The sequence below is a fragment of the Centruroides sculpturatus genome, unplaced genomic scaffold, assembly GCF_000671375.1.
Source record: "Centruroides sculpturatus isolate CEXI.00-Female unplaced genomic scaffold, Cexi_2.0 scaffold704, whole genome shotgun sequence".
Taxonomy (NCBI): Eukaryota; Metazoa; Arthropoda; class Arachnida; order Scorpiones; family Buthidae; genus Centruroides; species Centruroides sculpturatus.
In genome coordinates, this window is record NW_019384945.1 from 68,115 (window position 1) to 82,316 (window position 14,202).

The 14,202-nt window shown below is 28.2% G+C and overlaps 1 protein-coding gene across 1 annotated transcript in view; it reads right to left on the bottom strand.

The window, feature by feature from the left end:
* LOC111632193 (protein KIAA0100-like) overlaps nucleotides 1-14,202 on the bottom strand; it is a 102,112-nt gene that overhangs the window by 64,366 nt on the left and 23,544 nt on the right. The window contains exons 8-13 of the mRNA XM_023376568.1: nucleotides 11,447-11,558; nucleotides 10,535-10,637; nucleotides 7,599-7,710; nucleotides 7,436-7,525; nucleotides 2,922-3,033; nucleotides 2,002-2,104 (exon numbers count right to left, since the gene is read on the bottom strand). Coding sequence (XP_023232336.1) covers nucleotides 2,002-2,104; nucleotides 2,922-3,033; nucleotides 7,436-7,525; nucleotides 7,599-7,710; nucleotides 10,535-10,637; nucleotides 11,447-11,558 — 632 coding nt within the window. The remainder of the gene's footprint in view (nucleotides 1-2,001; nucleotides 2,105-2,921; nucleotides 3,034-7,435; nucleotides 7,526-7,598; nucleotides 7,711-10,534; nucleotides 10,638-11,446; nucleotides 11,559-14,202) is intronic.

Below are 14,202 nucleotides of genomic sequence, written 5' to 3' on the forward strand. Positions count from 1 at the left end.
GGACATCAGCAGAGTTCAACATGCATCTTTCGTTACCTCAGCGTGCGTTGCTTGTGAAACTTTAGTATCTTAACCAATTGAGTGCACCGGGCACTCTTCGTGAGTTTAGAACATGTAACAACCTGCGCAGAGGTCATCTATTAATTAATGCATTGAAAGACTTGATAAAGAAATTTGAAGAGATAGGATCCTTAGCAGTTCAGCTTGGTAGAGGGTGGAAACCAGTGTCTGCACAGACAGTTAGTGATGTTGTGACTGCACTCATTGAAGGTTCACAGGATAGTAGGTTGCTGGTAGTAGCAGCGCCCAGGGAGTGGCATGACAATTGGAAATGACACCTTCAATGGTATGGCAAGTTCTGCAAAAAGTTTTCAAGTTCTATCCATCCAAGATAAGCTGCCTGCAAGAATTAAAACCAAACGACCATGCTACACAGTTGACATTTGCTCTGACATTTCTTGCCAGGATGATGCTTGGCTGTGGATAATTCTTTGGGGAGATGAGGTCCATTTTTACCTAAATGAGGATGTGAACACTCAAAATTGTTGCATTTGGGCATCAGAACACCCCCAGGAGGTTGTGCAAATCCCATTGCATTCACCGAAACTCAGTGTTTGGTGTGGCTTTAGAGCATTAATTATTTTTAATGACACAATAAATATTTTTGTCATTCTGTACTCATAATTACTAGGAAGATAAACAATCAATTATATATACAGTATTATACACATAATGGAGTCTTTAAAAGAAGGAAATATTTTAAAATTTAACCTTTCAAAATACATAGCCATATTACTTCATTATTTTTGTAAAACAATTCTTTATATATGATAAATTGAGATATAATTGTAAATTCTTCCAAGCCACAGATGTAGCCATATGTACCAAATTATAAATACATTACATGCTTGTAAATCCAAATTAATAACCATATGAGATTGTTCATATTAGTGATGTTATATATAAAGGAAGGAAGTCACAAAGGGCTAAAGATAAATACTTATATTTAAACACATTTATAAATTTATTTTAAACTTTAGTATAAAAATATGTAGTAAAGTTAATTTTACAAATTTGTCATGTTTTTAAAAAATAATATATGATTTCTTTTTGTTTTCACTGGACCTTTCAGGGAAAATGAACAAAATTGCTTTAAATTAAATAAAATTTGGATAAGGGCAAGTTCAGATTAGCAAGAGTGCATTGTATAATCATTCACTTATCGTACAATAAACTTTAACATGCTTCATGTTTTCCATAACAGATTTTGAATTTAAAACATTGGAATGAAGAGTAGAATGCATTATAACAGTAACACAGTAGACACATGTAAAGGAATGTCTACAAGAAGTACTAATAGCATTTAAGTGTGGTAAATTGTTAAAGATAAATATAAATTAAACTTTAAAAAATTAAATGTCTGCAAATACTTTATAATGTTAGTGTAGTTTTTGTGTACAAAGAAATGAGATTTTGTACATTGTTATATTATCATTACACCAGGGGCATCTGCAGACATGGAAAACGGGGCCCTTGCCCTCCCTTGGTATCAAATGAAACATTCCACAATTTATAATTGTAAAAGTGACTAAAATATTTAACCTTACACCTTTGATCATAAAAACTTTGATGAAATATTGTATTCTATAACATACTTGTAAAAAAACCAAAAATTAAATAAATAAAAACTTATTGATGTAATTATTTGTCTCCAAACTTTGCTGAAAAATTTTCTGCTGACTCCCATGCATTACACAAAAAAATAAAAGTATTAATTATGCGTTGAATGCAATGTAAATCAAAAATTTTGTAAACTTCACATCTTAATAAAATTAACTTGAATCTTTTTAAAAGAACTTTAAGAATTTTTTCCTAATTTTAACATGTAAAATTATCAATTATAATATAAAAAGATTTTTAAAATTAAAAAAATATAAAATACAGTTAAATTTAACTGTTCCATACAATAAAATTACATAACTATCAAATTTCAAACTTTACCTATGAATTTTGGATAATTTGGCTTCTAATAACATTTCTCCATAGATTTTTATGCTTAAATTTAGCATTTTTTCATTACTTTGAGATTTTGATATTGTGTTTCCTGAAAAAATAAATAAATAAATGAATGAATTTTATAACATAAAAACTATAATTTCAAAATTAAAACCAAAAAATAATTTCAAATGAAAATGTTCAATAATTTTTTAGCATTTTTTAATTTAAAAAATATTTCATAATAATTTATGACAAATCATTTCAATCTCAACTGTATAGTTTAATAACATCTTTCAATACCAACTTTTATCAATAATTAATTATATCAGAATAAATAGAAAATTTAAATTACATTTTAAAAATGATATCATTACATCAGACCTGTTTATTATATAAAGAATTTCTAGAGAGTCAGTTTATCAAAAATTCTGCTGTTAATTCATAAATTCTATACTTTTAAAAATTTCAATAAGTTAATGTAATAGTTTTTTTTAATTCTTTAACTCTTTCTATCCTACAGGTACTAAGAAGGCTATTTATTCAAGTGTGGTTTTGTCAGGCCCTTATACAGTAAGGATCAGATGACAAAAGATTCGAATTGAACCATCCATAAAAATTTCCAAGACTGACAAAACTTAAGCATAATTTTCACTAGAAAGGTAGACCTTGATTAAAGAGCCTGGTGATAAGGCCTTTGTCACCTCGGCCATCCAACTGTTAATGTAATAATTTAAGAAACAAACTATTCTGTAACAAGGACAAATTTTATTTGACAAAAAATATCAAAATCTGCATGTTTCTTATGATTACATACTAAAAAGCATTTTGAAGAAAAATTTGAAAATTTGAAAATAATAAATATAAATGTAAAATTTATATGATTAAATTATTTCTACAGATAAATAAGATTTCTCTTTTCTCACCTATAAGTTTGGTTTTAAAATTCTTCATTTCTTCTATAATATGAAATATTGTCATATGGACAGTTGTGGACCAATTTATTTGAATGATTTTCAATAGTTGAATCTTTGTTTCCTATAAGATAAATAATATATTTATGGACAAACTGTACAATTTTCTTTTAAATTCTAAACACTTTAAAGTTTTCTACAAAAGATTAATTAATGTTGTTTATATTTTCTAAATAAAGTAATAAAGATACACAAATATTTCCATAAAAATTTATCATTTCTAGAGCAAAGCATGCAAAATATCATTTCTGATTAGCTTTTGAGAACTTGAAATATAGAAAGATCAAATGAAAAATGTATTTTCAAGTAGCTCTAACAATGCTGTATGAGTGAGTGATGCTTGTTATGCCCCATTATGCATTGTGCAAAACATTTAAATCCAATTATTTGATTTATTATGAATTGAAAGAATAACAATTCCAACTTCTTTTCTACATCATCAAGTCAACTCCTTGTATGTAAACTTATCATTTTATTGCCATGTATCCATGTGACATCCAACTTGAAATGTCTGATTATATTTATGTATTATTTTTATTTACTTAGTTAATAATTGCAATTTCTATACAAAAATCTACAAATGACTAAATGAATAATATATGAATACTGTTATAAATATGTATCATATAGATTATTCTTGAAATAAAAATTTCATTAGCAAGTAGTTTAGATTTAATAACAGACTTAATTTGTTTTAACTAACATATAAATTATTTTTAAATTCAATAAAATGAGGTCGTCCACCTTGACTCAAAGTAATAATGCTACAAAAGTGACAAAATCAGTCAGTTTGACTACTATATTTCATACACAAACCAAGGATGCTTTACATGAAGATCTGATAGAGGCAAATCAAGATTTAACAGAAATAAATGAATTTGATAAGATTATGTATTTTTGCATGAATTTGACTTTCAGTCAAGAAAGTGAAGATAATTCTCCTACAAAAAATTATTCAAATCAAAGAGATCATATACTAATAATTGGTTTGCAAAATTTTGTCACATGTTGGAAAGAAATAGAGTTTCTTATATTTTGTTGGATAACACAAAACAGGATTGGTTTTCTTGGATTAAATATTCTAAGGAATAGTATTTACAATAATCGAATTGCTTATGAAAACCAATCTATACAGAAAGCTAAATTTTGTAGTTGGTACTTCCTATCTGCCATCAAATGAATACATCCATTCTAATTTGCCATTTAAAGTCAAAAGGTTCTTTATGCAATTAAGACTAAACAGTTTATATAATATAATGTTAAAATCAAATTTTTTGAAATTAATCAATGCAAAATGTAGAATATGTCAAAAGCCAATATCAATTTTTCATATTCTTTGCAAATGTAGTAAATAGTGGTTATTAGAAAAAAACTTGATTTGTCTTACTTGGAAAATTATTCTTCAAAGAATGATCTATATCAATTGATTTACCAAGGCTCTTCAACATTTGTGTTAAAATTGTATAACTTCTTTATGAAATAATAGTGTATAAAGCAGGATAACTCTCCTGCAGTTCAGGAGTAGATATTACAATTAATGTTGTTGTAATTACTAAAAATAATAACTATACTATTAACTTACTAAGTCATTTGTTCTAGTAACACCCTTTGTAAGGGGTATAACATATAATACACAAATAAAAGAATTTGATTGATAAAAAACAAAATTATTTTTAAATTAACAGAACATAATCAACACAGAATTATATAACATATTCTATAAAAAAAAATTTGTATAAAGACTATACACAAATTATTTTTAGTGAATTTCGTCATTCTAGAAATCAGTAAGACAAATGACAATTTGGCTTCTTTAAAACTTTTATATAAATGAGTAAAAGTTACAAAGTATTTACAGTGGAACCCCGGTTAACAAACTTAATCCGTTCCGCGACTCTGTTCATTAACCAAAGCAATTTTTCCCATAGAAATTAATGCAAATGCAATTAATCCGTTCTAGTCTCTGAAATTTTTGTCATTTTATTTGTAATTTTCTTTGATGAAAATGTAGGAAAACGTAGTATCTATCATTACAGCAACAAACATGTAAACATTGTTTAATAAAATAGCACTGTACATACCTTAGTTTGTTGTAGTTGGTGGCAGAAAAGTGGAGATATACGAACCTTAATGCTTAGAAGGGGAATCCCTCCAAAAAAATAACGGGTAGCACTTCATCAGAAGATTCTTTGAGTCGAAGTCTCTTTCGGTAAAAAACCCACCAGTGGCCAAGTGGTTTTTGTACCTTGAACATGAGGAGTTCGTTCGTGGGTTCGCACCTCGCTCAGATGGGCTGGCCACTTGGCATTTTCGGGTTTTCTCCACATCTGTAATGCCTAAACATGGACCAGTTTCCCTTAAAAACACCTCCCAGAAGGCATTCCCCTAGGCAGATTGCCCAAGTGTTGCGTTGTCATAACTTAACAAACAAACAAACTCTTTCCGTAAGGAACAAGAAATTGATCTAAAGTTGATTGTTACTCTACTTACTTACTCTTTTAATCGAAATTTTTCTCAAATGCGATAGCGCATTGTCGTTTATATTGCGTTGTCATTTTCTATTGCCACTATGACTTTTTTCTTTCTTGAATGTCATATTGATTAAATATATAAATCACAAAACTGAAAAAAGAAGTATAGCACAAACACTTGGAAAAGCAATGTTTAACTCGCGCATGCCTAACACCAACTAAAATTTGACACAAAATACCGNTTTTTTTTTTGTTTTTGTATTCCTCAATATATTTTTACTATGTAAATTATCCTCAGCCATTTTTTTTAATGAAATAATGTAATAAAATCTTCACAAAAAATTTTATTATAAAATTTGAAAGCAGAAAATTTTGTGTTTCATTACTTTATATTCATATAAGGACTGAAATATATATAGCTTGAAGAATGACAATTTAATAAAGTAAAAATTACATTACAGATACTAAACATATCTTTGTTGTTTGCCATGTCCAATCACCAGGAACAACTATTCTTCACTGCAGAGATGACCTTTCTTTGTATTGCAGAGAGCATAAACATATCTTCATGGCAAGCAATGAAGATATGTTTAGTATCTGTAATGTAATTTTTACTTTATTAAATTGTAATTTCCGCCAGCCCTTTTTTACATTGAAGAATGACATTAAAATAAAAAAATAAATAGATGGATGGCTAAGGCAGTTAAGGTACTTGCTCTGGGAAACCCAGGATTGAATCTGAGCAGTCAAAAAAACCTTGGAAATTTTTTCATGGGTGGTCCATCCCAAATATATCAGGCCCACTCACCATCCAGTTGTCCCCATCTTGGGTGTGGCCAAATCCACAATGGATCCTCTTATTAACTATATCAGCAAGATGTAGCCTACATTTGACTGCATTTTTAAACATGATCATCAGATTAGAAACATAGTCCTTAAAGGAACCTTCAATTTGGGAAAAGGATGGAAGTCCAATGATGCCAAATCAAAACTATAGGTATAATAAAAAATATTCTGTGTTAAATGTTTAAAAGATTCAGAGCATTATCAGCATTACATGATAATTATTATCATACAGCAACAATATAATTGCTAGGACTACTAGCTGTTTCTTGCTTATATTATTTTGACTTTAATTCCTTATAGTGATAAGTATGTTAACAGACAAAGCATCTATGTTGGAAGAATAGATTCATATTGAAACTCGTCTGTTCTATGTTTCTATATTTTAACCCGTTTATTTTTCAAAATAAATGAATAGGAATCTTGTCGGCATCATATATCATTAATCAGTATGAGCATATAATCAAGCTAAGCTTTACTTAGGAAAAGAAGTGGCTTTGAGTTCTTGGTTAGCTTTACATAGGCATGTAAAGAACACTATAACCCATTCATATGTAGAAGTGAATTGGTCCAATGGAACCTTTATCTTTAACATCCATCCCAAACAAACATGACTTCCCATTAAATGGTAGAGGTTTGAATTTTGGTAAAGTCAGGACACCTGATTTAAATAAAAAATGGAGAGAGAAAGAGAAACATGGCATGACAAGTAGAAGTACTCCAGAATTATAAGTCATGTAGTGTTTGTACATATGTAACATGTAACATTTTTGCTGTAAAATAAATATACTTTGAAAGTATAGATTCTTGACTAGATTCACAATGTGTTTTCCAAAAGGTGGAGCTATGTGAACCCAACTCCTTTGGAAAGAGGACCAAAATTAGATAGCTTGGAAATAACAGATCACCTTCTAGATCCTCAAGAACAAAGTGGTGAGATGCACAAAAAAATCACAAAGTATTTTACAGAAATACAACCCTTAGCAAACAAATGCAAATATGCAAATTTGTGTGTTCAATCAACACCTAAATAACCTTACTTTTTGAAATTCCCTCTCAGATTTTTCTCCTAAATATTACAAAAAACTTTTTATTGTCATTTTAAATAATACCTTTTCACAATTCAGGATAAAAATAATGAAAAATTTACCAAGCTTTATTTTTCTGTAGCTCCAATTTTCCAAAATTTTCCCGATATATCACATTAGGTTCTTCTGCATCAAAAGATATTAAACTTAATTGCTGTAATTAATAAAGTAAAAAGATTATTCATTGATAAATATAATATTGAAATAATAACAAATAAAAATGTTACCTTAAAAATAAATATATCATAATCATTAAAACAAATATTGAGATTTTCAGCTTGAAAACTTGAACGATTGTGAAGAAAAGCTATTGATAAATCATTAGACGAAACAACTAACCTATAAAAAATTAAAATTTTAATATTTACTAAATTTATTGTTACATTACTTATTAAATAATGATCAATCATTTAACATAATAATTATTTTAATAATTTAAATGATAAACTTGAATTTAAAATTACACATTTTTTTCATTCTTCCTTTATTGTCTATTTTTAAATTTAATTAACATTTTTAATAAAATAATTTAGCTTTAACAGAATTTTAAACCAGAGTTTGTAACACTTTATTAGTCTGTTTAAACCAGTTTTAAACAGAGTTTGTAAACCAAAGATTTTGTGAACTTTACATTTAAATTTACCAAAATTAACTTCAGTTTCAAATGTGGGATATTTACCAAATTAATTGCTATTTAAAATTATATGAAATCCATTTAAAAAATTTTTAAAATATTTTATACAAAATAGCCATAAAGCCAGAATAGTCTGGATCAACAGAAATGTCATTTTAATGCGCTGCATTCATTACAGTTTTGTACAATACACTGATAATACCATGAATGGTTAATGAGAGAGAATGCATTGAACATATCATATATAGGGTGTTTTTTTTAAACTGACTGTACTCATCTGTAGAGCAATCTAACAGCGGGACTATTGCCAAATTTGGGAGAGTGACTAAGGACATCATGGGAAAGATTCCGCGAAGAAAAATAGTAGTACCCAAATTCGCCGGTAGAGGTGGATTTGGCGCTGTTGTAGCGAAGAATTTGCATAATGCACTGGTAACACCTCAAAATCCAAATTCAAAATGACATGGTCGACAGCAGTGCCACCTAATTTGGCTTAAAAGACAAGGACAAAAGTCCAAAGCTCATTCTGGACATCAGCAGAGTTCAACATGCATCTTTCGTTACCTCAGCGTGCGTTGCTTGTGAAACTTTAGTATCTTAACCAATTGAGTGCACCGGGCACTCTTCGTGAGTTTAGAACATGTAACAACCTGCGCAGAGGTCATCTATTAATTAATGCATTGAAAGACTTGATAAAGAAATTTGAAGAGATAGGATCCTTAGCAGTTCAGCTTGGTAGAGGGTGGAAACCAGTGTCTGCACAGACAGTTAGTGATGTTGTGACTGCACTCATTGAAGGTTCACAGGATAGTAGGTTGCTGGTAGTAGCAGCGCCCAGGGAGTGGCATGACAATTGGAAATGACACCTTCAATGGTATGGCAAGTTCTGCAAAAAGTTTTCAAGTTCTATCCATCCAAGATAAGCTGCCTGCAAGAATTAAAACCAAACGACCATGCTACACAGTTGACATTTGCTCTGACATTTCTTGCCAGGATGATGCTTGGCTGTGGATAATTCTTTGGGGAGATGAGGTCCATTTTTACCTAAATGAGGATGTGAACACTCAAAATTGTTGCATTTGGGCATCAGAACACCCCCAGGAGGTTGTGCAAATCCCATTGCATTCACCGAAACTCAGTGTTTGGTGTGGCTTTAGAGCATTAATTATTTTTAATGACACAATAAATATTTTTGTCATTCTGTACTCATAATTACTAGGAAGATAAACAATCAATTATATATACAGTATTATACACATAATGGAGTCTTTAAAAGAAGGAAATATTTTAAAATTTAACCTTTCAAAATACATAGCCATATTACTTCATTATTTTTGTAAAACAATTCTTTATATATGATAAATTGAGATATAATTGTAAATTCTTCCAAGCCACAGATGTAGCCATATGTACCAAATTATAAATACATTACATGCTTGTAAATCCAAATTAATAACCATATGAGATTGTTCATATTAGTGATGTTATATATAAAGGAAGGAAGTCACAAAGGGCTAAAGATAAATACTTATATTTAAACACATTTATAAATTTATTTTAAACTTTAGTATAAAAATATGTAGTAAAGTTAATTTTACAAATTTGTCATGTTTTTAAAAAATAATATATGATTTCTTTTTGTTTTCACTGGACCTTTCAGGGAAAATGAACAAAATTGCTTTAAATTAAATAAAATTTGGATAAGGGCAAGTTCAGATTAGCAAGAGTGCATTGTATAATCATTCACTTATCGTACAATAAACTTTAACATGCTTCATGTTTTCCATAACAGATTTTGAATTTAAAACATTGGAATGAAGAGTAGAATGCATTATAACAGTAACACAGTAGACACATGTAAAGGAATGTCTACAAGAAGTACTAATAGCATTTAAGTGTGGTAAATTGTTAAAGATAAATATAAATTAAACTTTAAAAAATTAAATGTCTGCAAATACTTTATAATGTTAGTGTAGTTTTTGTGTACAAAGAAATGAGATTTTGTACATTGTTATATTATCATTACACCAGGGGCATCTGCAGACATGGAAAACGGGGCCCTTGCCCTCCCTTGGTATCAAATGAAACATTCCACAATTTATAATTGTAAAAGTGACTAAAATATTTAACCTTACACCTTTGATCATAAAAACTTTGATGAAATATTGTATTCTATAACATACTTGTAAAAAAACCAAAAATTAAATAAATAAAAACTTATTGATGTAATTATTTGTCTCCAAACTTTGCTGAAAAATTTTCTGCTGACTCCCATGCATTACACAAAAAAATAAAAGTATTAATTATGCGTTGAATGCAATGTAAATCAAAAATTTTGTAAACTTCACATCTTAATAAAATTAACTTGAATCTTTTTAAAAGAACTTTAAGAATTTTTTCCTAATTTTAACATGTAAAATTATCAATTATAATATAAAAAGATTTTTAAAATTAAAAAAATATAAAATACAGTTAAATTTAACTGTTCCATACAATAAAATTACATAACTATCAAATTTCAAACTTTACCTATGAATTTTGGATAATTTGGCTTCTAATAACATTTCTCCATAGATTTTTATGCTTAAATTTAGCATTTTTTCATTACTTTGAGATTTTGATATTGTGTTTCCTGAAAAAATAAATAAATAAATGAATGAATTTTATAACATAAAAACTATAATTTCAAAATTAAAACCAAAAAATAATTTCAAATGAAAATGTTCAATAATTTTTTAGCATTTTTTAATTTAAAAAATATTTCATAATAATTTATGACAAATCATTTCAATCTCAACTGTATAGTTTAATAACATCTTTCAATACCAACTTTTATCAATAATTAATTATATCAGAATAAATAGAAAATTTAAATTACATTTTAAAAATGATATCATTACATCAGACCTGTTTATTATATAAAGAATTTCTAGAGAGTCAGTTTATCAAAAATTCTGCTGTTAATTCATAAATTCTATACTTTTAAAAATTTCAATAAGTTAATGTAATAGTTTTTTTTAATTCTTTAACTCTTTCTATCCTACAGGTACTAAGAAGGCTATTTATTCAAGTGTGGTTTTGTCAGGCCCTTATACAGTAAGGATCAGATGACAAAAGATTCGAATTGAACCATCCATAAAAATTTCCAAGACTGACAAAACTTAAGCATAATTTTCACTAGAAAGGTAGACCTTGATTAAAGAGCCTGGTGATAAGGCCTTTGTCACCTCGGCCATCCAACTGTTAATGTAATAATTTAAGAAACAAACTATTCTGTAACAAGGACAAATTTTATTTGACAAAAAATATCAAAATCTGCATGTTTCTTATGATTACATACTAAAAAGCATTTTGAAGAAAAATTTGAAAATAATAAATATAAATGTAAAATTTATATGATTAAATTATTTCTACAGATAAATAAGATTTCTCTTTTCTCACCTATAAGTTTGGTTTTAAAATTCTTCATTTCTTCTATAATATGAAATATTGTCATATGGACAGTTGTGGACCAATTTATTTGAATGATTTTCAATAGTTGAATCTTTGTTTCCTATAAGATAAATAATATATTTATGGACAAACTGTACAATTTTCTTTTAAATTCTAAACACTTTAAAGTTTTCTACAAAAGATTAATTAATGTTGTTTATATTTTCTAAATAAAGTAATAAAGATACACAAATATTTCCATAAAAATTTATCATTTCTAGAGCAAAGCATGCAAAATATCATTTCTGATTAGCTTTTGAGAACTTGAAATATAGAAAGATCAAATGAAAAATGTATTTTCAAGTAGCTCTAACAATGCTGTATGAGTGAGTGATGCTTGTTATGCCCCATTATGCATTGTGCAAAACATTTAAATCCAATTATTTGATTTATTATGAATTGAAAGAATAACAATTCCAACTTCTTTTCTACATCATCAAGTCAACTCCTTGTATGTAAACTTATCATTTTATTGCCATGTATCCATGTGACATCCAACTTGAAATGTCTGATTATATTTATGTATTATTTTTATTTACTTAGTTAATAATTGCAATTTCTATACAAAAATCTACAAATGACTAAATGAATAATATATGAATACTGTTATAAATATGTATCATATAGATTATTCTTGAAATAAAAATTTCATTAGCAAGTAGTTTAGATTTAATAACAGACTTAATTTGTTTTAACTAACATATAAATTATTTTTAAATTCAATAAAATGAGGTCGTCCACCTTGACTCAAAGTAATAATGCTACAAAAGTGACAAAATCAGCCAGTTTGACTACTATATTTCATACACAAACCAAGGATGCTTTACATGAAGATCTGATAGAGGCAAATCAAGATTTAACAGAAATAAATGAATTTGATAAGATTATGTATTTTTGCATGAATTTGACTTTCAGTCAAGAAAGTGAAGATAATTCTCCTACAAAAAATTATTCAAATCAAAGAGATCATATACTAATAATTGGTTTGCAAAATTTTGTCACATGTTGGAAAGAAATAGAGTTTCTTATATTTTGTTGGATAACACAAAACAGGATTGGTTTTCTTGGATTAAATATTCTAAGGAATAGTATTTACAATAATCGAATTGCTTATGAAAACCAATCTATACAGAAAGCTAAATTTTGTAGTTGGTACTTCCTATCTGCCATCAAATGAATACATCCATTCTAATTTGCCATTTAAAGTCAAAAGGTTCTTTATGCAATTAAGACTAAACAGTTTATATAATATAATGTTAAAATCAAATTTTTTGAAATTAATCAATGCAAAATGTAGAATATGTCAAAAGCCAATATCAATTTTTCATATTCTTTGCAAATATAGTAAATTAGTGGTTATTAGAAAAAAACTTGATTTGTCTTACTTGGAAAATTATTCTTCAAAGAATGATCTATATCAATTGATTTACCAAGGCTCTTCAACATTTGTGTTAAAATTGTATAATTTCTTTATGAAATAATAGTGTATAAAGCAGGATAACTCTCCTGCAGTTCAGGAGTAGATATTACAATTAATGTTGTTGTAATTACTAAAAATAATAACTATACTATTAACTTACTAAGTCATTTGTTCTAGTAACACCCTTTGTAAGGGGTATAACATATAATACACAAATAAAAGAATTTGATTGATAAAAAACAAAATTATTTTTAAATTAACAGAACATAATCAACACAGAATTATATAACATATTCTATAAAAAAAAATTTGTATAAAGACTATACACAAATTATTTTTAGTGAATTTCGTCATTCTAGAAATCAGTAAGACAAATGACAATTTGGCTTCTTTAAAACTTTTATATAAATGAGTAAAAGTTACAAAGTATTTACAGTGGAACCCCGGTTAACAAACTTAATCCGTTCCGCGACTCTGTTCATTAACCAAAGCAATTTTTCCCATAGAAATTAATGCAAATGCAATTAATCCGTTCTAGTCTCTGAAATTTTTGTCATTTTATTTGTAATTTTCTTTGATGAAAATGTAGGAAAACGTAGTATCTATCATTACAGCAACAAACATGTAAACATTGTTTAATAAAATAGCACTGTACATACCTTAGTTTGTTGTAGTTGGTGGCAGAAAAGTGGAGATATACGAACCTTAATGCTTAGAAGGGGAATCCCTCCAAAAAAATAACGGGTAGCACTTCATCAGAAGATTCTTTGAGTCGAAGTCTCTTTCGGTAAAAAACCCACCAGTGGCCAAGTGGTTTTTGTACCTTGAACATGAGGAGTTCGTTCGTGGGTTCGCACCTCGCTCAGATGGGCTGGCCACTTGGCATTTTCGGGTTTTCTCCACATCTGTAATGCCTAAACATGGACCAGTTTCCCTTAAAAACACCTCCCAGAAGGCATTCCCCTAGGCAGATTGCCCAAGTGTTGCGTTGTCATAACTTAACAAACAAACAAACTCTTTCCGTAAGGAACAAGAAATTGATCTAAAGTTGATTGTTACTCTACTTACTTACTCTTTTAATCGAAATTTTTCTCAAATGCGATAGCGCATTGTCGTTTATATTGCGTTGTCATTTTCTATTGCCACTATGACTTTTTTCTTTCTTGAATGTCATATTGATTAAATATATAAATCACAAAACTGAAAAAAGAAGTATAGCACAAACACTTGGAAAAGCAATGTTTAACTCGCGCATGCCTAACACCAACTAAAATTTGACACAAAA